This window comes from Nannospalax galili, unplaced genomic scaffold (genome assembly GCF_000622305.1).
Source record: "Nannospalax galili isolate Female #2095 unplaced genomic scaffold, S.galili_v1.0 scaffold363, whole genome shotgun sequence".
NCBI classification, from domain to species: domain Eukaryota; kingdom Metazoa; phylum Chordata; class Mammalia; order Rodentia; family Spalacidae; genus Nannospalax; species Nannospalax galili.
In genome coordinates this window covers 846,576-869,490 of record NW_008351176.1, presented here as the reverse complement: position 1 = coordinate 869,490, position 22,915 = coordinate 846,576, and the positions used below count along the sequence as shown (strand labels likewise).

Sequence of the window (22,915 nt, the reverse complement as noted above, 5' to 3'; positions counted from 1 at the left end):
GGGCGCCGGGCGCGAGCCGAGGAGGGGGCTGCGGACGAGGGCGCTGGGCGGCCGCGGGAGCGGGGGTCCGGGGATGCCTGCACCCGGCTGGAGGCAGGGAGCGAGCCGGGCTCCTGCATCCCCCCCTCACCTCCTGCCCAATCAGGTCTTGGGGAGCCCTGCATCCGCCGTCGCCCCCCACCCCCCACGCGAACATGGTGGGGACACGGAGTGGGAGGACGTTGGACTCGGCTCTTAGGAGCCTCCAAAGCCCCTGACCTCCCCAGCGTGATACAGACCCAAGGTGCCCAGGCCTGGGAAAGGGGACTGGAAGCAGGCTTTGGCCCGACTGTCTGACCCCTATCTTTTGCTGGGAGCTGTCTGCAGACTCATTGCAGAGCGTAGGCCTTATGGGCCCCGCTTCCTAGGACAAACCCCTCAACCCCCACATATAGGCTTAGTAAACGCTTAAACCCAGAACCTCTGCCTGGAGAAAGGAGGGGGCAGCTGTCCCTTCTGAGTTAGGAATAGGGCCACACTTAGGCCTGGTGAGATCCAGAGGTTGACCCATGCCTGGGGCTGAGGGCACCCCCATCCCTCCCCACTCCCACACTGTGCTCGGCTTTTCATTTCTTTTACTACTCAGAAAGGGTTGGTTTGAGGCATGAGAATCTGCAGGTAGGTACATCCTAGAAACCTCCAAGTTGCCACACCCAGAGTGAGGCCAGACTCTGCAGCCCCTGTTCTTTTGCCCTCTCTTGTTCCCCTAGGACTCCCCCCTCCCCACCTGCTTGTGCTGTTATGTAATTAACCCAGCTGAATCTCTTTGCCAAGCTGGCAGCATCTAGGGATGCCTGAGGGGCCTAGGGACCTGAAGGGATGTTCGTGGTGGGAGGATTGGTTCTGCCTCAGCTGGGAGCTGGCACAAGCCTGTGAGCACCTGTTGGGGAAGGGACATGTGTGTGACACAAAGGAGGTTAGCCAGCTGGGTGGTCTTCCTTCTCTAAGTCTCTGTTATTTTCTTCAATAAAAGGAAGAAAGGAATCTCTCACAATGCATGTAAGCCCATGCAACAGTAGATAGTGACCCCTTTCAAGATTGCCAGCAGGTCCCACTGAGCACATGGAAAAGCCTTTCATTAGCAAAGGGTCCTGCATGTAACCCTGATGGTTGTTCACTGAACAGCTACTCAGTACCAAGCACTGAGATTTCCAGGCAAAACTTTACTCCTGAAGTTTCTTGTCTAAGGTTATACTACTTTAGGTAAATAGCAAAGCTGAGACTCAACCCTGGGTGTTTGTCACTCCAAACTCTCTCCTTTACTTCCTATTGTGTATGCACACATACCCACAGACTGAGTCCTTTGAACCAGGACAACTCTGTGTGTGTGTGGGGGGGGTGTCATTCAGCTGTGAATCATGCATGTATGGTAAGAGTATGCAACCACCAGAAAACACACACCCACACCCACCCCAAGCTGAAAAACGGCCCCATCAGAGCCCATTAAGCCCACCTTCTCTGGAACTACTTAGTCACTGGAATCGTCATCCAACCAAGTTGAAAGGTTTTTCTCCTCCCAGCTAAGAAACTGACTGGGATTGTCCCAGAAGTGAGGGGCTGCTGACCCCACTTTACATAGATGCAGAGCAGGACTCTTGCACAGGTGATTTGCCCACTGTTCTACAGCTAAAAACTAACAAAGCTGGAGTTTATGAGCATGTCTAAAAGTCACAAAAACCGAGCAAGGGAAGAGTGAAGGAGTTCGTCCCAAAGTCCAGCCCCTTCTTGGTCACCAGCTGTGTTGCCAGGTTCTCTGAGCTCGAAGAGCTGGCAAAGAATCAGACCCGGCTTTTAGCCTGTCACCATTTGAATCACTAGGCTTAATTAAACACTGTAAATACTGCAACCTGTAGAAAGGAGTGGCTGCTGGTCCCAGCTGTGTGATTGGTACACACCGTGCTTCCTCTCCCTGAGGGGTATTGTATTGACCGAGGATAACCGCATAGGCATGCTTGTACCAAGTGCTCAGCAGTGCTGCTCTCCGGAGTCCAGACAGCCATCTAGTTCACTGGGATTTTGGGAAATGCTGGAAGTATTTTTGTTCACCGTGGTAACTGGAGGCTGCCTCAGGCAGTCATCTTCTGGGAGCCATGAAAGTAAGATGTCCTGAAGTGAGACACACCCCACACAAGAAAGAGTTTCCTCCTGCTCAGGATGCCCCCCAAGACCCAGAGGAGTTGCTGTTTTGTCCCAAGCTTGGGGAGAAAGCTGGAATTTGAACCTAAACCCAGTACTCTCCCCACTGTGCTGTGCAGCCTACTTTGGGTGCAGGGGCAGGGAAGGTGATGGAGGATCAGGCCTAATGAAGAGTCAGGTAGAGATGCTGGTTGAGTGAAATGTACTGGAGGGTTGTAGGAACAAGGGCATAAGGAATAATGGCAAGGTTTTGAGTAGGTTGAGATGGATTCTGGAAAGGGGAGACTTTCCCAGTGTTGGGGACAGTGTCAGAGATCCAGAGGTGGAAAAGTACAGGACACGCCTAGGGATAACCAGTGTACTGAACCCACCTCTTGTCCTCCAGTCTAGGTGGAGGCCACAAAGGGCCCAAGGCAAACAGAGGGAGCAATGGTTGGTCCTGACGGTGGCTGAGCCCCCAGCCCCTGGAATATGCAGCCCGGAGGAGCCCCAGGCAAGGACACGGTGGCGGAGTGGGGCGGGAGGCATGGTCTCCACCTACCGGGTGGCCGTGCTGGGGGCGCGAGGTGTGGGCAAGAGTGCCATCGTGCGCCAGTTCTTGTACAACGAGTTCAGCGAGGTCTGTGTGCCCACCACCACCCGCCGCCTCTACCTGCCAGCTGTGGTCATGAACGGCCATGTGCACGACCTCCAGATCCTGGACTTTCCACCCATCAGCGCCTTCCCCGTCAACACACTACAGGTAGGTGGTCTTTGGGGGCAGTTGGGCAATGGGGTTGGGGAGATTTGACTCCAGCCTTCTCCAGCTCTGGCCTATTGCCAAGAGCTCTTCACTGCACCTTGGGCCTCCCTTCTTAGGGCTATCACAGGAAGCTATTTATGTGTGTGCTAGTTAATTGGCAGATATTTGATGATTGTTTAATGAATATGTGGCAGGCGCTGCACTGGGCACCAGAACTGAATGGTCAGCAAAACAGATGTGGAATTTGCTTTCAAGGAACTCATAGTCTGGAGAGAAAAAGACTAACGGGCAGCCTTTACTTAGTGTAATGAGTACTGTGATTGGAGATGAGAGAGCTAAAGCAGCCCTGAAGGGGGGCATCTAAGACACCACTCAGGTGTCTGGGGTCATGGAAGGTGATGTCTTAACAAAGTAGGTTTCAGACAGATAAGGGGCGGTGGGGAGAAGGTCAGGGAACCCTAACTGCCTGTTCATACTCTGAACTCTGCCTGCCACAGCCTCAAACCCTCACTATCATCTGTAAAAGGGAGAGCAGGGCAGGCTGGGACCTGAGACTGGGAGTTCTTAGAGCCTCTGGAGACTCCAGTCAGCTCTCTTGCCCAAAGGCCTCTTCTCCTAGGCCCTCCACTCCAGCCTTAGAGCTGCCTCCGGGCTCCCTTCCTACAGCATTTAAGTGTCTCAGTCCCTAGTGCTTGTACTCCCCAGGCCTCCTTCCCTCTTACTCCCCCTGGATTGAGAAGTGGGCTGCAAGGGAAGCTGAGTTTCCAGATGTGTTTACTCACTGCAGAGTCCTCTGGCCAGAGTATGCAGAGGTTTGTGGGGAACAGTTAGGACAGCTGTGGAGACTCAGGTGGAAGGGGACAAGCCCTGGCCAGTTGTAACAGCAGATTCAGCAGTCTCAGTCTGGGGCTGGCAGGAGCCCAACACTCATCGCTGTCTCAGCAACCCAGGCAAGAAGGCCTTAGTCCAGCCTGCCAGAGAGATTTGTCTCCCATCTCAGATGCCTGAGCTCAGCATCCAAGACAGAAACCTGATTTGAGTATCTCCTCCAGATACAATGTGCCTGGGTAGTCAGCGAGTCCCAGGACAGGGGCAGCGAGTCCCAGGACAGGGGCAGCGAGTCCCTGGCCAGGGGCAGTGAGTTCCAGGTCAGGGCAGGAGTCCCTGGCCAGGGCAGCAAGTCTCCGAGTCCCAGGCCAGGGTCTTTTGCTTCTCTAACAGAGACTTTGATGGTGGCCTGAGTAAACTCTCAAACCTGGCTCTAAGCCTCACATCAAGCTTTGTTTCTTTTTTTTTTTTTCGTCAGTTAGCTGTGTATTTCTCTTTACTGTAATTTTAATTATTTTAATTTTGGATTTGGTCAGATATAATTTATTTTTTAAATTTTGGGACAATTTAAAAAAATATTTTATTATTTTTATGTGTATGCATGTATGTAAGTAAGTATACCCGTGTCATGCAATGCCCATGGAGGACAGAAGAGGAAGTCGGAGCCCCTGGAACGGAGTTACAGACAGTTATTAACTGCCACGTGGGTGCTGGGATTTGAACCCCAGTCTTCTGCAAGAACCGTGTTCTTTCTTTTGAGGGGGGCGGTCTTTTTGAGACAGGGTCACCCTGTAGCCACAGCTGGCCTGGATTTGCTATGGAGACCAGACTAGCCTCAAACTCACAGAGATCCGCCTGCCTCTGCCTCCTGAGTGCTGGGACTAAAGGTGTGCACCACCACATCTGGCACAGACAGTGTTCTTAACCACTGAGCCATCTCTCCAGCCCCAGTCAGATACAATTTAAAAGCCGAAACTGTGACCTAGAGAAATCTTTGTCCCACCCCTGCCCCTTTACCGTATGGCTCTTCTCCCTAGCCATTCTTACTAGTGGTTCCTTCACACCCAAGTAAGAAACAACATTTTTATTTTTATTCCACAACCCCCATTTTTTTTCACATAAAAACAAAACCCACAATGTTCTGTCTTATTTTTAGTTTTTATCGTTGTTGATGCTAATGATTGAACCCAGGGCCTCACACGTTAACTAGGCATTCTACCCCCAGACTTGCAGTCTACACCCCTAGACTTGCACCTTGTTTTTGTTTTTGTTGTTGCGTCTTAGGAAGAGACAGAATCTTGGTATGTTGCTCAGGCTGGTCTTGAACTTGAAATCCTCCTGCCTCATCCTCAGAGTAGTTGGAATAACAGGTACACACCTCCAAGCCTAGTCCTTGACTTCAACTTAACATTATAACCTGGAGCTATTTCATGCCACTGTCTGGAGGAGATCCACATTCTTCTCTCATGGCTAGTCAAAACTCCACTGAAGAGATGTTTCATGGATTTCCTCTTACCAGACAAGTGTGCGGTTTCTAATCTTATGTTGTTTTGGGCAGTGCCAAAAGGAATAGCCTTGTACATAAATCATTTTATACATAAGGTAGGCATATCTGTGGTATCAGCCCTGGAAGGAGATTGCCAGATCAAAGGAGAAATGGATGCGGAACTTGGAAGATGTCTCCAAAGTCCCTTCTATAAAAACTGTACATGTGGGACTGGAGAGATGGCTCAGCCGTAAGAGCACTGGTTGCTCTTGCAGAAGACCTGGTTTGGGTTCCTGGCACTCACATGGTGGCTAACAACAGTCTGTAAACTCCAGTTCCAGGGAATCCAACAACCTCTCCTCCACAGGCATTGTATGCATATGATGCACTTATATACATATAGGCAAAACACTCATACACATAAAATAAAAATAAATCATTTTTTAACAAAAAACTGTACATATGCCTGCAAACAGTGTGCTCAAGAGCCTATTTCCCCCAAAGCCTCACCATGAGAATATATTGTCAAACTTCAGGATTTTTGACAGTCTAGAAGATGAGGTAGGATACTCTGTTTGCATTTCTTTTTGGGGGGAGGTATCCTTTTAAGACAGGGTCTTCCTATAGCCCCACCTGGCCTGGAACTCGATATGTAAACCAGGCTGGCCTTGAACTCACAGCGATGTGCCTACCTCTGCCTCCTGAGTGCTGGGATTAGAGGCGTGCACCACCATGCCCAGCTGTGTTTGCATTTCTAATTGTGAGTGAAGTTATACATGTTTCTATATATTGAAGCCCCTTGTGTTTCTGTTTATTTTTCACGAACTATCAATGTCCTTTGCCTATTTGGGGGTTTTGTTAGCGTTTTTGTTATTCGAGGGTTTTTTTGTTTTTTCTTCTTTGTTTTAGACAGTGTGCCACTGTGTAGTTATGCCTGGAACGTTCTGTGTAGACCAGCCTGTCCTTGAACTCACAGAGATCTACCTGCCTCTGCCTTTGAAGTACTGGGATTAAAGGCTTGTGCTGCCATGCCTGGTGGGTGTTTGCACATTTGTTTTGAAACAGGGTCTTTTGTACCCCAAGCTGGCCAGGAGCTCTCTCTATAACTAAGGATGACCTTGAACTCCTAAACCTCCTCCTCCCATGCTTGATGACTTTTTTCTTCTTGATTGACCCTTATCTTAGATGCTAGGATCTTAAGTCCAGGAACGTAGTTAAGGGACTTTGAGTACATAAGTCCTGAGAAAAAGCCCTGAAAGTTACAAAGACCAAATATAAAACTTAAGAGTCCTGATGACCACTATCCAGAAATAAAATGCTTCCCTGGGTCTGAGCCTGTGGTGCCTTTCACAGCCCCTCCTCCTCCTCTCAGAGCAGGAAGCTGAAGTTAGAGGGAATGTGCCACCTGCCAAAGGAGATGCCAGCAAACGTCACATGACTAAGACCAGGTGACAGCCCCTCAGCCTAGCTAGACTCAATTTCCATTGCTTTTCTTCTGTCTTTGTTTTGTTTTTGTGCTGAGGCTGAATCCAGGACTTGTGCCTGCTAAGCACGTGCTTTACCACTGAGCTGTATGTTCAGACGCTCACCCCCTGTCTTAACATAGCTCCAAGTTGGCGGCCTTTGGGGGAACAAATTAGAACCCTGCACAGAGCAAACTGGTAGGAAGGCTGAGGTTTCTCCATTCCCCCCTTGAGCCAAGGAGTGAAAGGACAGATCATCCAATCAGAAGCCTTCCTCCCCTTTTAGGAGCTTCCAGAAAGGAGTGAGTGGGAGGCCACCTGGGGTCCCCTTGAGGAGGCAGCATGTTGGGGGAGGGATGGGGCTGTCACCCTCAAAGGCTGGCAACTGCTGTCTGTCCCCAGACAAAGTTTTTAGAATGGAACCTTTCCTTCCTCCCTCTTCCCACAGTTCTCCACTCCTCATGGCATTCATCGTGTCTTGCAGCATGCAGTATTCACTGGTCTGAGAAGAAGCAGGTCCATGGCTTCCTGCAGTTTTCTATTTGTCCTCAGCATCCTCCCTCTGCACCAAAAATTAAAAGCTCAGAACAAAGAAAAGATGCCACATCATCTCCCCTGGGAAATCCACTGCAGCATCTTCCAAGCTTTTGAGCTGGAAGTGCTATTCTGATGTCAGACTTCACTCTCCACAGCTGCCACTGAAATCTGTCCTCTCATATTTCAGCTGCAACCCTTGCCCCAGCTCAGCTCAGGCTGGGTCAGGGGACTGCCTCCACCTCCTCCTTGTTCCATGCATGCTGGAGATTGAACCCAAGTCCTCACACATGCAAGGCCATGCTCTGCAACTGAGCCACTCCCCATTCCTCCCCTTCTAGTCTTTTCTGTGAGTTCTCAAGAGAGAAGATCCTCCAAGGCCTCAGGTCCCCAGCTTCAGGGACCTCCTTTCTGCACACTGCCTGAACCTCCTTTTGCAATTACATCCGTTGGCAGGTTAATTAGCTAATTAATTTCTTAAGGAACCTTCTCTTTAGCACATTTAGCCTTTCCAAGGACCTATTTATCCTGAGCTAAAGCCCCTCCCTGAGAAGTTGTCACAAATATTCAAAAAGTTCCTTCCCAGGCCAGCCATGGTGATACATGCCTATAATCCCAGCACTTAGGAGGCTGGGGCAGGAGAGTCAAGAGTTCAAGACCAGCTTGGATTATACAGGGAGACCCTATCTTTTTTTATTTTTATTTTTTGGTCTTTTTTGAGACAGGGTGTCCCTGTAGCCAGAGCTGCCCTGGAACTCACTATGTAGACCAGGCTGGCCTTGATCTCACAGAGATCCACCTGCCTCTGCCTCCCAAGTGCTGAGGCTAAAGATGTGTACCACCACACCAGGCGTGGGAGACCCTGTTTCTTTTTAAGTTCCGTCTTCCAGGAACTCCCAAGCACTCTGCTCTGTCTTCCCCACCCCTCTCCCTTTATGCATTCAGTCTCAATATTTTACTAGGTTTACAAACAGGCTGCAACCTAAGGATTGTTAGGATTAGAATTTTACCTTGTTTAGGGTTGGGCTGTGGGATTCAGAACCATGGAGAGCTCACCGGCATAGCGCTATAGTGATAAAGGCCCATTAGCAGCTGTCAGGGGACCGTGTGTGTAAAATGAAGAAAGCCTGGTTCTGGCCCTCTGAGTGCTCACAGCAGTTGTGGATAACTGGAAGGCTTACAGCTGTAACCAGGGTATAATCCAGAACTTTAGACGCAGGAGGTGAAGGGCATAGTCCCCTACTTGCAGGAAGGGTTGTAGATAAGGAAGGTCTCTGGGAGAGGATTCCAAAGCTTGGAAGATACAAGTACAGTAGTCCAGACCTATGCTCTGGAAGCAATTAATAAATGTACTTGTTGGTGCTGGAGAGATGGTTCAGCACTTAAGAGCACTGGCTGTTCTTAGAGAGGACCTGGGTTCGGTTCCTAGCACCCACATAGTGGCTAACAACAGTCCCTAACTACAGTTTCAGGGGATTTGACACCCTCTTCTGGCCTCCACGGGCATCGCATGCACATGGTGCATTTACATACATGTAGTCAAAATACTCATAGACTTAAAATTAACATAGTAAATCTACTTGTTGAACAAAGGACTGGATGAGACAGGTGTAATCTTCTAGATAGGGACAAGACAGTGTGGTGGGCCTGGAAGTCAGTCAGCTGTGACCTCTACTCTGGCAGGGAAGGGAAAGCTGTAGCTCTGAGCACCTGCCTTCTCCCTGGGCCTGGTCTCCTGGGTGTGGGAGGCTGTGTATGTGGAAAGCTTGAGGTGCAGTGGAGGTGAGAGCACTGGCAGTTTGTTGGGGGGCATCTGGGAGGCCTCACTGCTGCTCTGACTGTGGTACTGGCTGGGGGTGTTGCAGGAGTGGGCAGATGCCTGCTGCAGGGGACTCCGGAGTGTCCATGCCTACATCCTGGTCTACGACATCTGCTGCTTTGACAGCTTCGAGTATGTCAAGACCATCCGTCAGCAAATCTTGGAGACGAGGTGAGGAGCTGCGACACAGTCTATTGCCTCTGTGGATTCCCCCAGTGCTAGCCTGTCCCTAAGAAATGGGGACACGGGGTCACAGGTGAAGTATACGTTCTCTGGGTCCCACATGTACCTTTAAATACCCTTATATTTCTTTCTTCTGTTTTCCTCACTTTCTTCTCTCTCTTTTTGGACAGTCTCACTGTGTAGGCAGGCTGGTCTTGAACTCAAGATCCCTTTGCCTCCGGCCTTCCAAGTGCTGGAATTGCAGGTGTGGGTCACCATACCCAGTTCTGTCCACTTCTGTTGACTCAACTTAGGGCCCCCACTGTGGACTGGCTAAGTTAGTGGTAAAGATCAGGAGCTGTGGCTCAGTTGACATTTAACCCTCAGTTTGCTTGTCTGTAAAATAGACATATCAGTAATACTTTTGGGATGGGGTGTGCTGTTTAAAGATATAACTCTCCCCAAGAGCTTAGTACTGCACCTGGAGCAGAGCTAGCACAGAGCCCAGTGGCTGTGAGACTGGTAGACCTCTTGAGATTTCTGCCTCCCCCCTCCCCCCGCAGGGTGATCGGCACGTCAGAGACACCCATCATCATCGTGGGCAACAAGCGGGACCTGCAGCGGGGACGCGTGATCCCGCGCTGGAACGTGTCGCACTTGGTGCGCAAAACCTGGAAGTGCGGCTACGTGGAGTGCTCGGCCAAGTACAACTGGCACATCCTGCTGCTCTTCAGCGAGCTGCTCAAGAGTGTCGGCTGCGCCCGCTGCAAACACGTGCACGCGGCCCTGCGCTTCCAAGGCGCGCTGCGCCGCAATCGCTGCGCCATCATGTGACGCCCGGTGCGCTCCGCAGAAGCGCTGTCCCCGCGGAGGGAGGGCCGGGCGGGCCAGCGACTTCCTGTGGGACATCTGGGCGGAGCGGGGAGTCCCCCACCACCACCCGGGAGGAGAACTTTGGGCATCCAGCCCGAAGCGCCCCCACAGCCACGCACCCCCGGCGAGAGACAGAGGGCTAGAGGGAGCCTCCCCATCACTCCCCAGCCCCATTCCTGCCGCCTGGGTCTTCCGGGGACGGCCAACTTCAGTGCTGTAGTGTAGTACCAGGCCCGGCCTCCAGGGGCACCACAGCCTTTGAGCAAAGGGGTGAGCATGGAAAATGCAGGGTGGGGTGAGGAGGTGCTCCCTTGGCCGGGCCCCCCGCCCGTCTTCCCCAGAGTGCGTCTGTCTTCCCCATGTCTCCTTTCCCAATGTCTGTCTGCCCGAGTGTCTGTCAGTCCTTATTTGTCCCATCCACCCTTCGGCCTCCCTCTCCACCCCCCAGCTCCACTCACAGGGCTCTCATTTTGTCCATCCCCCTGTCGCAGATCCTGGCAGCTTTGTGATGCCAGGCCTTCTGACCGTCAGCGCCACCGGCACAGGGCAGAGAGATGCAAGTGGCCCAAGGACCGAAATCAAGCGGTCTAAGGGCCAAGGTCCCAGATCTCTTGGGGATAGAAGGCTGAGTTCTCCCGTGTCCAGAGAGACCTCCCTGCCCAGAAGCCCCCAGAGACGCAACCACCTACCTTCCAGCCTTAACTCAATGGTCCGTCCCTGCCGGGTGCCCCTCACCCCTCCTGACCCCAAAGCCAGATCACCCACAGGCCTAATTTTTGTTTGTTTTATTTTGAAACATGGAGAGGAAACTTCCCAAAGGGCAGTTTTCTTTCTATGATGCTAGGTTCCACTTCTCTATTACCTCCTGCACTGGGGTGGTCTACCAGGTTGGGGGATGTTGAGTTGTGGGGGGACTGGTAGTGGTGGCAGGGTGGTGCCTAGGTTGGGGTCAGATGTGCCAGTGATGATTCTGTGTCCCAGTCCCCCCTCAGTTTGACTTCCCCAGACTCTGCCTCCATCAAATCTCAGGTTGGCCTTGATCAATCTGTGCAGAAGTAGAGCCAGGAAAAGAATGAAAGGGACTCTTATGCCCAGAGGAAGTAGGTATGCATCCCCACACATAGGTGGAGGCCCTCAGGATCTGACCCCTTGTCCCAACACCAGGTTGGCTTTATGCCCTAACTCACCCCATCCCGTTTTCTCCGGCTGCCTGGCCGGGTTTCTACCTCTCGTCACCGGAGCTGATCACTGTCAGTTTTGTACCGATTTAGAAATAATAATAATGGAGATTCCAGGAACGGCCTGGGGGATTTCTGGGGGACTTGGAGAAAGGGAAAAGTGGTACCATGTCCCCAGCCCTGGCCGAAGAAAGTCCTTGAGACTGAACCCTAGTTCGGTTGGGAGGATTTCAAGGACGCACAGAGGGGCACATGGAACAACCCAGCCTTCATCAAGGCTGCAGTGTGTAGATCAGGAAATCAGGTACCCAGGGAGGTGATGGAGAGGAATCTGGGGGCACGGTTGGGGTGGGGAATTTATCATCGGGTTCTAATGTGGGAGGGAACCTATAATTCTTTTGCTTCACCCACTGATTCCTGTTCCCTCCACTCACCAGGGGCAGCACAGTAGAACAACAACAGCCCTGACCTGGGGCAGCCCAGCATTGCTGGGTTCTAGTCCCTGCTGTGCTATACAACTTTTGGCAAGTAACTTGCTCTCTCTGAGCCTCCCTCTGAAATAGAGGTGGTGGCTCCCCTTCACACTTCAGAGTGGCTGGAAGGGTAAGGAAGAGGGCTACCCACTTTTGTCTCCTGCATCCCTACCCCTGGTTTCCAGGGGGGTGTAGTAAAGGATGGCAGGATCTCATGTGCCCGATCACCCCCAGTTCTGAGGCACTCGAGGTGAGGGTGGGAGATCCAGACCTCTGGCTGTCCCCTTTGGGAGCCATTGGAATGTAGCCTCCCTCTTCCCTTCCTCTTCACCCCAGGTTTTGGATTTCAGGTCCCTCACTCCACCCCCATTCTGAGTCTCTGTCCTTCCCCTCCCCCACCAGGGTTTCCCACCACAGGGTCTGGAAGTGTGTGTGACGCCCATTGAGCTGTTATTGGAAGTCAGATTAAAAATCAGGGAGTGTTTTCCCCGTTTCTCTACCTCCGTGTCAGCTCCATTCCTCATGGAGGGAGATGTGGGTCCCCACAGTCCAAGTAGGCTGGGCTATGTGGGCAGAAAATGAAACTTATGAGATAGCCCCCATTCTAATCCCCAATTCAACCCAGGAATCAAAGATAAAAGGTTCTGGACTTAGGTCCTTTTCCTCCAACCAAACCAATCAATCAACCCAATCAACCATACAGAGGGCAACATCACCTGCCCTTGCCACTGTGTGGAAAACTCAGTCCTAGCTGCTTCTACATCTTCCCACCCAGATTTGGGGACCTCTAAGTCATAACTTCATAGATTCAGAAGTATGGGCAATGCTATCAGCCATCACTCTTCACCCTGAAGGCTCCTTGTGTCCAAGCCCAGGGATAAAAAAATCTTTGAAGTTCATGGTGCTTGGAAATTTATTGAGCTGTCCTTGTCGCTATCCGTGGTGCTGACCACCAGGAAAAAGGTCAGCTGAAGATCAATAGAAGTCTGTCTTGCTCTCAGCTCCCTTCACCTTGTTCCCACCCCCTCCATCAGGAACAACACTTGAAGCTGCATCTCTCTAGTCCTAGGGGAGGAATTTAAAAAGCTGGGGCTCAAGGACAAGACTCACATATGTTTAATAACTTAGAGCTCTGGGAAACAAGTGGAAATGTCTAAAGGCCAAGGAGCTGTCCTGGGGCAAGGCATTGCCGCTGGCTTGGTGGTAAATCAAAGTGGAGAGCTAATCTGCCCTTTTGTTCAACTTAACAGAATGGGTCTTTGAACCCACTCCTGGCAAAAGCCCCGTGCTGAGTAAGGGACTGTCCCTTCTGTTCATACATTGGCATCTTTTTGCTTCACTCCTCCCCCATCCACAGGCTCTTCAAACCCAGGATTCCTCCTCAGGTGGAAATGGGGCTTGATCAAGCTGCTGAGGCCCCTGGCTCTCTGAAGGCTGGGGACTGCTTTCCAACAAGATGCCAGGCTCTTTCTTTTCTTCCTCTTCCTTTTGACCTGCTGGTGCTCCATTTACCTGGCAAGCCTCCTCTCTCTTGCTGCCCAATGTAGCTCTCAACAGCCTGCTTCTGGGGACTGCCCTGGCTGAACCCAGGCAGAGGTAGGCCAGTGGCTTGGGGATTCGGGAAGGTCTTTTCTCAGGTCTGTGGTCTCTGCGGGGCCGAATCCGGGGCCTCAGCTTCAGCTTGTAAATAGATGGAACCTTCTGGGGCTTCCGGAGTGTTCTCTTGCCTTTGCCTGGACATACCTTGGATTTGTCAGACTTGGGATCTGAGCAGGAAGGAGTGGGAACCTCTGGGATGGTGGGCACAGTAAGGGCGGAGCAATCCTGTTCTGGAGGGGAAAAAGTCCTCCCTGGGGTTCTCTTGGCACTCAGACTTGCATCTGTCCTTGGCCCACTCTCTCTTGCCCCTAGCTTTTTGGGGGGGCTTCCTGGGCCTGCAGCAACAGCTGCTTTAGGGAGGTCTCCAGGGGCTATCTCCCAGGCCCCCAGATCCACTTTAAGGAGGGATGGGGGACCCTGAGCCAGCTCTTGGATGACTTTATCATAAAGACCCCCAGGATCAGGCCACTGCCCACCCAGGCTGGGAACATAAACTCCACTTCTAGGGATGGCTTGAGACCTTGTCCCCTGGGGACAAGCAGCCCCCACCTCCAGTAGTTTCATGTTGGCAGTAATCTCTTCAAGACTATGGTAGATGGCTTGCTCCTTGGTTCTGCTCAGAGACAGAGGAGTGTGCATTCTCTCCTTCTGAATTCCCAGGTCCCCAGGCTCCCCAGGCTCTACAATGCACTGGGTATCTGGCTGCTGGTCCCTATGCTTTGCTTCCTCAGAGTGGCACCCATGTGTGGATCCAGCCAGGTTCCCAATGACAGCCCTTAACTGAACGGAACCTTTCCCTCTGGGACCTCCACTTGTAGTACTCAAAAAGCTTCCTGGGGTCAGGGGTCGGGCAGGAGACCACCGGATAGGGATCTTGGTGAGTCCTTTGCCAGGAGATGGGGATCGATTAGATGTGGGTTCACTGAGCTGGGGTGATGCACCCTGGTGTAGCAGCCAGATACCATGAGGTTTGGCTAGGCTGGAAGAACAAGGTGGGGGAGATGGTCCTCTTGCTGCTCTTCCTTTACTGGTGGCCTCAGGGGCTCTGTGTCTCTGGGGCTTGAGGGTCTTGGCATGAGTTCCTTGGCTGTCTGTTTCCCCATGAACCCAAGACATGGGAGTCATTCCTCTGGGAAGTTCACCAGGACATCTTTCTTCCTTATCCCTTGATGGGGTACTCCGTAGGTCTCTGCCCCTACAAGTAGATGAGAATTGGGGACCAGGTGGGCTGCCCCCAGCTGACAGCATCCCCTGAGATGGAGCTAGTGGCCTTTCTTGGGACCTTTTTGAGAAGGAGAATGAGGGCATGTTGGAAAAGGAGACTCAGCCAGCAGGGGCCTTTCGACATGGGACCACTAAGAGAAATGTAGAACACGCATTCCACCCCAGGACTGGCCAAGAGCCCACCCATAGTAGCCACTCTTTCAGTTTACTCTCCCTTGTTCCCAGTGTAGTGGATAGAAGGTGACTTCAGATCATTCAAGGGAAGATTCCAGACCAGAAGACTGACTACCAGAGACAACTCCTTTGGGACAGGTCTCAGGTTCCACACTACCATGAAATGGAGGACATTGAGTGTGGCCATTCCATTTCTGGGCCTCAGCTTCCTTGTCTGTGAAATGGGTAGGTACATGGTGTAACTAGATGCTCACAAAGTCCTGGGTGCCGTTTTGATTCAAGATACCTGAGGTTTTGTTTTGTAATACTGGGGTGTTAAATCCAGGGTCTTGCACATGCTAGGAGAGTGCTGTGCCATTGACCTACATACCCAGTCCTCCCCTCTCCCTTTTAATTTTATTTTGAAATAGGGCCTCCATAAGTTGCCCAGCCAGGTCTCAAATTCACAATCCTCCTGCCTCAGCTACCTGAGTGCTAGGATTATAGGCATACACTATCACACCCAGCACACCTGAAGTTTAGTTGGAATTGGGGACATTATTCCCTTTATCTTGGGAGATGGGCCTCTGAGACTATGAAGGAGATCCTTCCTTGCCCCTCTGGTACCTTAAGAACGGAGTCATTTCTCTGCGGGTCCCTGCTGCTGGTCGCCATTCACCACGGGGTCTGGGAGAGGAGGGGGTAGGGGGCCTCAGCTTTCGGCCAGAAGATGTATATGTCTTCCAGTCCACTGGTGGCAACGGGCTCTGTGAGCGATTGATGGTCATTGTAGGCTGGGGCTGTGAAGGCACGTCCTGCACCCTTACTTCATGCTGCACCAGTGGGTGGGGGTGCTTCAGGAAGCTGCCTGGTTTGTGGGCTACCAACATAGCCCACCAGAGAAAGCAAAAGAAAGAGGACTCTAATTCCTGCTCATGAGGCCCATCGTTTACCCTCCCCCAGCTGTCAAATGCTCCTCTCTACAGAACTATCACCTATAGTGACCACCCCAGAATTTCCTTTGCAGGAGGAGTTCAGAGGGCCCAGCCCCAGGGGACTTTCCAAGAGCTGTGCTGTATTGCCATCTGCAACTTTTGGTTAGATTATGCGCTTATTCGGGGTGACTTGAGGTGCTGATGGAGATAATGGAAGGACTGAAATCCTTCCAGGTCCTGCTTGGTGCCACCACTGAGGACCTCAAGCCAGACCTGAACACTGTTGAGATGCACCATGGCCAAATGCTGCTTCTGCTTATGTTGCGCACCATCTTGTGGCTATTATTAGTACTGCGCCGTGACTGCCTGGCTGTATCCTCCATCCTCACCCAGGGTTCCCTGCACACCTCAGGGCCAGTGGAGATCAAGCCTATTCACCCTCCCGCTGGTGGCCTCCCTGCCAGCCCTATAGGGGAAGACTCTCGGGGAACTCACAGAGGGACGTGCATCGGCAGGGATCATGTTTGTCCAGATAATGGCCCAGCGTGTCCCATCCGCCCCCTACACGCACCATCACATGACTTCGGAGGATCTGAGAGGGCAAGGATGAGGTTGAGAGCCAGGAAAACAGCATTCCCTCTTCCTAGACTACCTTGCAAGTTTCTAGCCTGCACTCAGGGATATGCCTATCCATATACTCACGCACGGGATTCGTATTTAGCAGTCCTGTCTCACCCATGACTGGCATCAGACATCACCTTTGTTGTTAAGGGTAAGGGTCAAACTGGCAAACAAGCAGGTGTTCACCACCCCCATCCCCAACTAAACAAGGGATTATATGCGCGTTGGGTAGCCCAGCCCCAGGGCATTCCCTCTGCTACAAAGGGGTTTGTTTGTGTCTGCCAGTGCTTATAAATGATGTGGGGCCCCCATGGCCCTGAATCTGTAAAGTACGACAGATGATGGGAGTCCTGCCCCACTCTGTAATGAGACAGGTACCACAGCTTCTTCAGGCTTTCTCATTTCAGAAGTGGGGCTGCAATTCCTGACCCATACCCACATCATAAGACTATTGTCTGAGAGTCTGTGGGTAGGCTCAAGGTGCTGGCTCTGCTCCTACATGTGCTCTGTGCCAGAGGAAAGGACTTGGCCATGCCCATCTGCTGGCCACACCCTTGGGCACAGAACATTTTTGGAGATGCAGCTGGGTATAGGGGTAGTGAAAAACACATCTTAGACCCACGCTGCTGTTCACTCATAATGGATTGTGCCAGGGTCTGAAGAGTAGACTTTGGAGTCCGAGTGGCTGGGACTGTGCACTGAACACAGACACAGGGTCTCAGCCTACCCCTCTTCCCTAGCCTGTGGAATTCAGAAGTGAGGATACCTTCTTCACACCCCATTTCTGCCTAGGGACACTCTCTAGACTGGGCTCTGCTGGAGATAACAGAGGGTGAAGATTCACTGATGGGAAGGTGGGACAGGCTTGACAACTTTGTTGTGAATCTCCTGGAAATCTCAAAGCAGAGGAGAGCCTCAAGGCCTGGTAATTTCCTGTCCTTTCCCTCAGGCTTGGGCAACATTCCATGGAAAGAAACTGACCCTTGAGGCCCCTATACCCTAGGCCAAACTTACCCGGATGAAGATGAGGGTGTTGGAGTCCCCAACTTGGTACTTTCCCTCAGATATCTTGACCATAGAGAATTGCACTGGGCATGTACAATGGCTCACCAGGCTCTGCACCTGAGGGCAACCACAGAGGCTCAGCCCTCCTCTCTGCCTGAGATCCCAAACCCTCTCACAGGCTAGTCAAGCCAAACAGGGTGCCTGCCTGCCTCTAGACAACACCTTCCCCAGTGCTGAGATCAGGGCTGGGGGCTGAGAGGCAAGTGGAGGCAAGAGGCTTGTTCTTTAACCCAATAAGAACAAGACCTGAAGGGGCTGGAGAGATGGCTCAGTGGTTAAGAGCACTGGCTGCTCTTGCAGAGAACCCAGGTTTGATCCCCAGCACCCACATGGCGGCTAGCAACCAGTCATGATGGGCATTACATGTACATGATGCACTTACATACATGCAGGAAAAACACTCATACACAAAAATAAAAAGGAATACAAAGAATAAGCCCTGAGGCAGCTACCTATGGCCCTGCGCCCTCATGAGCCAGTTAACAAAGGCAGCAGAATGATGGTGGGTTGTGTTGCCCGATCAGCTTGGGGTAGAGTAGCTAAGAAACCTCCCAGGAAGATAGCCTGAGCTCTTGTCTGAGAGCACATATAGCAACATAACAAGGGAAAGGAAAGAGAGGAGGAAAGGCAAGGAAAGAAAACAATGAAGAAAAAGAGTTCTGAAAGAAAAAGGGAAGCCTCCTGGGGCAGGTTTCCCCCGTGTTGGGACTGGAGTTGGTAGCAGGAAGCATCCTCTTGTGATGGGCCCCTCTCTGCAGACGCTGCTCCACGCAGTTTGTGTGTGTGTGTGTGTGTGTGTGTGTGTGTGTGCGCGCGCGCTGGTTCATTCAAATTCCCCACTCATAGAAGGTATGTACTGTAACTGTCGTTACACGTCAGGGAATCAAGGAACAGAGAAGTGAAGGAATTTGCCCAGAGCCACACTGTGGTGAAGGGGTCTTGAATCACCGTGTTAGCAGTTAGGGAGGATGCCGTTCATATTCTCGGCGCACAGGGCTAAGTGAGAGATGTGCAGTGCTGGGCTGGAGTAAAGGTAATAAGTGGCATCGCCATTGCCACGTGTGGTTAGGGTCCGAGCTCAGAATGGAGCCTGGGGACAAGCGCTCAAGCGGGGAAGACGCGGGCAGGGTAAAGGCTGGGCCTGAGGCTATATGCCCGGCTCCTCACCATCTGGTCCAGGTTGCGGAAATGACAGGACTGGCGCACCGGGGGCGCAAGTAGCGGTGGGTTGGGCGCCGGCAGGGCCAGTTCGCACCGTAGCTCCTCGTCGATCTCCTCTTCCAGATGCACCAGGGTGGGCGCCGCCACTCCGAAGCGCCAGGCACGGCGGCCCAACTCCAGCAAGCACAGAATCACGTTCTTCACGTTCTTGCGCAGCACCAGGTCCTCGGTCTCGAACATCAGCACCTCTAGTGACAGGGACAGGGGAGAAAAGGGGGCGTAGGTGGCTTAAGTCTCCTGCTGACCTCCAGGGAGTTCCCTGGAGACCATCTCAAGACAGGGGTAGCAGGCAGAGGAGGTGGCTTGGGTCTCAGCACCTGTGGTTGGGGCAGCTCCTAGAAGGGGTCTGGGCACAGCCCAGCGCAGGTGCAGGGTCCACACAACGCAGCCAAGCTAACCAGAAAGGCTGAATGAAGGTGAAGCAAAGGAATCAAGTCTAGCTGCCCTCATCCCCCTGCAGGTCAGGGCCCAGGGTTCGGCCCATACTGCTCTTCTCCTGCCCACTTAGGCACCAAGATGGTCCCAGGAGTCAGAAGTCGTTTCCTCCACTTCCCATTTTCCGCCCATCCTCCAGGCACCCCAAACCCAGGCCCTCAGGAAACCAGGCAGTTTTGACTACAGGCTCTGGATACCCCATCCCTAAAGCTGAGTCTCCACGCTCCCAATGTTATGTGGCCTTTGGCTAGTCCCAGAGACCCAGTTTCTTCTGAAAAATGGGGGTGAGGCCTAATTCAACAGAAAGCAGCCGGTTTTTATTTGTTTGGGGGTTGAGGCTGGAACCCAAAGCCTGGTGCATAAGCCACACTCCCAGCTCAGCTGTTACCTTTGGTTAACCTCTGATTCTGCTCCTCACCTCCTTGCTACCAGCCAGCATCCAAACCTGACTCTTCCTCTGTATCAACTCAGCCACCTTTGTCCTAGAGGTTTGTGTAATCGCATCTCATCCCATTCCTGGGTTCAAAGCCCATAAGGTATCACTCCCCTGAGTCCTACAAGTGCCCACATGACTGTGCCTCCTGGGTCCTCCTGAGCTCTTCTCTCACCCTAGTTTCCAGCTTGTCACCCAGCTTCTCCCAGTCACCCCCTTTCCTGTGATTTGCTGCTACTATCCCTAGTCTAGTTAACTCCCTTCCCTAAACATCTCTCTTTAGCCCAAATCTCCTTCCTCTTGCTGCCTTTCCTGATATCCACTGCTATATCATCAGGCCACCTGGCAACCCCTCTGGCTCCCATACTATACTCCGTGACCTTCAGCACACATTCACTCTGGGTTGTAATTTCTGAACTCATCCATCTGTCTGCCTTGCTATGTCATACATCTCTGGGGCACTGGGTCTCATCCCTCCAAGGTTTTTTGTACCCAGCATGGTGCCAGACACAGAAAAAGTAATTTACATATCTGCATTGACCGAATCATTGAGGAATGTTTATCATTTGTCAGTGCTTACTAAAAATTTACTGTGAAGTAGAGAAACTGATACATGAAAAAGATGAACTACCTCATAGCAAATCTAGAAGACTCTCAACTCCTGACCCCCAGATCTAGCCTGAGCATCAAAGAGAAGATGAGTGCCCTGAAGGATAAGGGTCTAGGATAGGTACGTTACCTTGGATGCCCATCTCCTTTCGACACCACTGGATGAAGTTGGAGACATTGTCCCTGGCCTGGAAGGTGCCTGGCTGGGCAGCTCCATTACAGAAAACCCCAGCCCGGGGCATGGGAATCCTTTGGGCTTGGTCAGGTGCCTCAGCCAGGAAAGCCAGAGCAGCCTCAGTGACAGTGTTGGCATGCCGGCACAGCACCAGGCCCGTCTCCAGCACCTGCAGGAAGTTGTCTGCGTCAATGTCCAGCCCATATAGATCCCGAAGCCACTCGGCCAAATCTTCCTTCATGGCTTCCAAGTACTGCTCGCCGGATTTGAAGGACCGGATGCTGCGCACAGGAGGGCCTGGGGTCCTGGGCCTCCTCCTGTGTCCCCCATGCTGAGACATGGCTGGAAGTGGAGTGGGGGAGCAACTGGGGAGCTCCTGCTTCCCACTGCTGTCCCTCTACTGCTAGGTCTAGGTCTTGGCCCAGGTCTCCCTGCTTCAAGGGGTCCCCTTCTACCCTAAGAGAGCCCAGGGCTCCAGGCTCTGCAGTTTGCTGCTGGCTTCAGCCTCTGGGCCAGACCCAGCCCCCACCACCCCCATTTCTCAGTCCCTGCCAGAACTTTCCGTTTGGTGGCCCTGCAGCGACCTCACTCTCAGCTGCCCAGTCCACTCAAGAGTTCAGTGTCTCTCAGGACTGGTGGAGGTGGGGGCACTCCTCTCTTCCCAGGGCTGGACAGGTCAGCTTCGGCTTCCAACCCTCTACTGCTACCGGCCAGGGAGCCTTGAAAGGCTTTGAGACTACAGCCTCCTCCCTGCTCTGCTTTCATCTCCTCTCCTTGGAGACAGCAACTGCTACAAACACTCCTTGTTAACCCGTCCTTCCAGGGCCTGTGGCCCTGCTGAGAGGCCTGAGCCAAGGGAGCAGGGTAGAGCAGGTGGGGCTGGATTCTCTCATCCATCTGACCCTCTGTGGGGTACTTGGGGGAGTTGAAGGAAAAAGGCAGAGGCAGGGACTTGGGGTTTAATGAGTACTGGATAATGGGCACAGGAGACACAGTAATAGAGTCCAAAGATGAGAGTTTTGTCCTAAATTCCTCTGAGAGTGGCATAGTCTCTCTGCCTTAGTTTCTCAACTGTCAAATGGGAATGATGCCATCTGCCCATGGGGTGTTATGAGGAACTGATAATGTGTGAAAAATATTAGCTCTCAGAACACACAGGCACAGGTCTGATGAGCCCCAGCTCTCACTGAGTCTCCCAGCAGCCCTGTCTATGCACCATGATTCCCATCTTCTCTGGAGAACCTGTTCCATCCCTGCCCCAACCATGTGATTTCTGGAACAGTGGTCATAGCAAAGCATCCATTCAGTAAAGATTTCTTGAGCCCCTCCTTGTGCCAGGCACAATCGTAGGCTTGAGAATATAGCAATAAGCCAAAATATCAGTGCCTGAACTCATAGAGACCATTTATATGTTACTAGGTGATGAGCGACAGATGAGCAAACGAATCTAGTCAGGTATTGGTGGCACACACCTGCAACTGCAGCACCTGAGAAGCTGAGGCAGGAGGGTTGAAAGTTCAAGGCTAGCCTGGGCTATATAGCAAACTCAAGGCCAGTCTGGGATACATAGTGAGGCCCAGTCTTGAAAACCAAAAATCAAATAACAACAATGAAATAAATCTGTAATAAGTCAGATGGTGATAAATATCAGGAGGAATAAAGGAGAAGACAGGGGCTGGAGAGATGGCTCAGCAGTTAAGAGCACTGGCTGCTCTTGCAGAGGACTGGGGTTCGATTCCCAGCACCCACATGGCAGCTAATAACCATCTGTAACTCCAGTTCCAGGGGAATCTGACACTCTCTTCTGATCTCCATGGTCATTGCATGACACGGGTGTACTTACATACACACAGGTAATACACTCATAAACATAATAAATAAAATATTTGAAAAAGGAGAAGACAGTGGGGAGACTTTCTAGAAAGGAACCAGGGAAGAACTTGATAATAAGGGGCCATTTAAGCAGAACTTGAGAGAAATGAGAACCTGTGCCCACAGCTGTCTTAGGGAAGAAAAGCCGTGATGCAGAAGCTTGGGAGCAGGAACATGATTGGTATGCTCTAAGAATAGCAAAGGAGGGGCTGGAGAGATGGCTCAGTGGTTAAGAGCACTAACTGCTTTCGTAGATGACCTGGGTTCAGTTCTCAGCACCTCACCTGTAGCTAACGATCATCTGTAACTCCAGTTCCAGGCGCTCTGACACCCTCTTTTGGCCCCTGTGGGCATTGTACTTACATGCAGGCAAAGCACTCATATGTATAAAATAAAAATAAATATATACATTTTTTAAAAGAATGTTTGCTGCTCTTCCAGAGAACCTGGGTTTGGTTCCCAACACCCATGTCTGGTAGCTCACAGCCACCTGTAACTCTAGCTCCAGGGGATCCAATGCTTTCTGGCCTCTATGGGCACTGGCACACATATGAGGTCATATACTGCCCGTGTCACATATTATCCTTTGGTTTTATTTTCTTTTTTATTACCTATTAAATATACAATGTGCCATTTATACCAAAACAGGCTTGTATAGATATGGGCTCTAATTTGTCAACCCTTACATCACATGAATTAATAAATTCCTTTTTTAAAAGTCTTCTTCGTCCTCATGTGGTGGCATACACCTTTAACCCCAGCACTCGGGAGGCAGAGGCAGGAGGATCTCTGTGAGTTCGAGGCCAGCCTGGTCTCCATAGTGAATCCAGGCCAGCTGTG

At 51.8% G+C, this 22,915-nt stretch overlaps 2 protein-coding genes across 5 annotated transcripts in view; one reads left to right on the top strand and one right to left on the bottom strand.

Annotated features, from left to right (window-relative positions):
- The window catches only part of Rasl10b (RAS like family 10 member B), a 12,708-nt gene extending 476 nt beyond the window's left edge, over positions 1 to 12,232 (top strand). Inside the window, exons 1-4 of one of the 4 annotated variants that reach the window (XM_029553571.1) lie at positions 2,049 to 2,135; positions 2,561 to 2,917; positions 9,174 to 9,218; positions 9,773 to 12,232. In XM_029553571.1, coding sequence (XP_029409431.1) covers positions 2,130 to 2,135; positions 2,561 to 2,917; positions 9,174 to 9,218; positions 9,773 to 10,225 — 861 coding nt within the window. In that variant the 5' untranslated portion in view covers positions 2,049 to 2,129 and the 3' untranslated portion in view covers positions 10,226 to 12,232. Of the gene's footprint in view, positions 1 to 2,048; positions 2,136 to 2,336; positions 2,354 to 2,560; positions 2,918 to 9,093; positions 9,219 to 9,772 lie in introns of those variants that run through there. The other 3 variants (XM_029553570.1, XM_029553573.1, XM_029553572.1) reach the window with 3 other exon arrangements.
- A 442-nt stretch (positions 12,233 to 12,674) lies between these two features.
- On the bottom strand, positions 12,675 to 20,797 carry Gas2l2 (growth arrest specific 2 like 2). The gene is made up of 6 exons (XM_008848129.3): positions 20,159 to 20,797; positions 18,498 to 18,739; positions 17,280 to 17,387; positions 16,140 to 16,236; positions 15,337 to 15,589; positions 12,675 to 14,614 (listed from the first exon to the last, which is right to left on the bottom strand). Exons 1-6 carry the CDS (start codon positions 20,541 to 20,543, stop codon positions 13,096 to 13,098), a joined length of 2,604 nt encoding a protein of 867 aa, XP_008846351.1. The 5' UTR covers positions 20,544 to 20,797; the 3' UTR covers positions 12,675 to 13,095.
- Between the last annotated feature and the right edge of the window lie 2,118 nt (positions 20,798 to 22,915).

What these genes read in the sequence shown, in the direction of transcription:
- Gas2l2 (XM_008848129.3), bottom strand. Translation starts at nt 20,543, where the DNA reads ATGTCTCAGCATGGGGGACACAGGAGGAGGCCCAGGACCCCAGGCCCT. An exon ending in ACACCCTCATCTTCATCCGG is followed by an intron (nt 16,237 to 17,279) that starts GTAAGTTTGGCC and finishes TTGCCCTCTCAG; the next exon opens with ATCCTCCGAAGTCATGTGAT. An exon ending in CTGCCGATGCACGTCCCTCT is followed by an intron (nt 15,590 to 16,139) that starts GTGAGTTCCCCG and finishes CTATGTTGGTAG; the next exon opens with CCCACAAACCAGGCAGCTTC.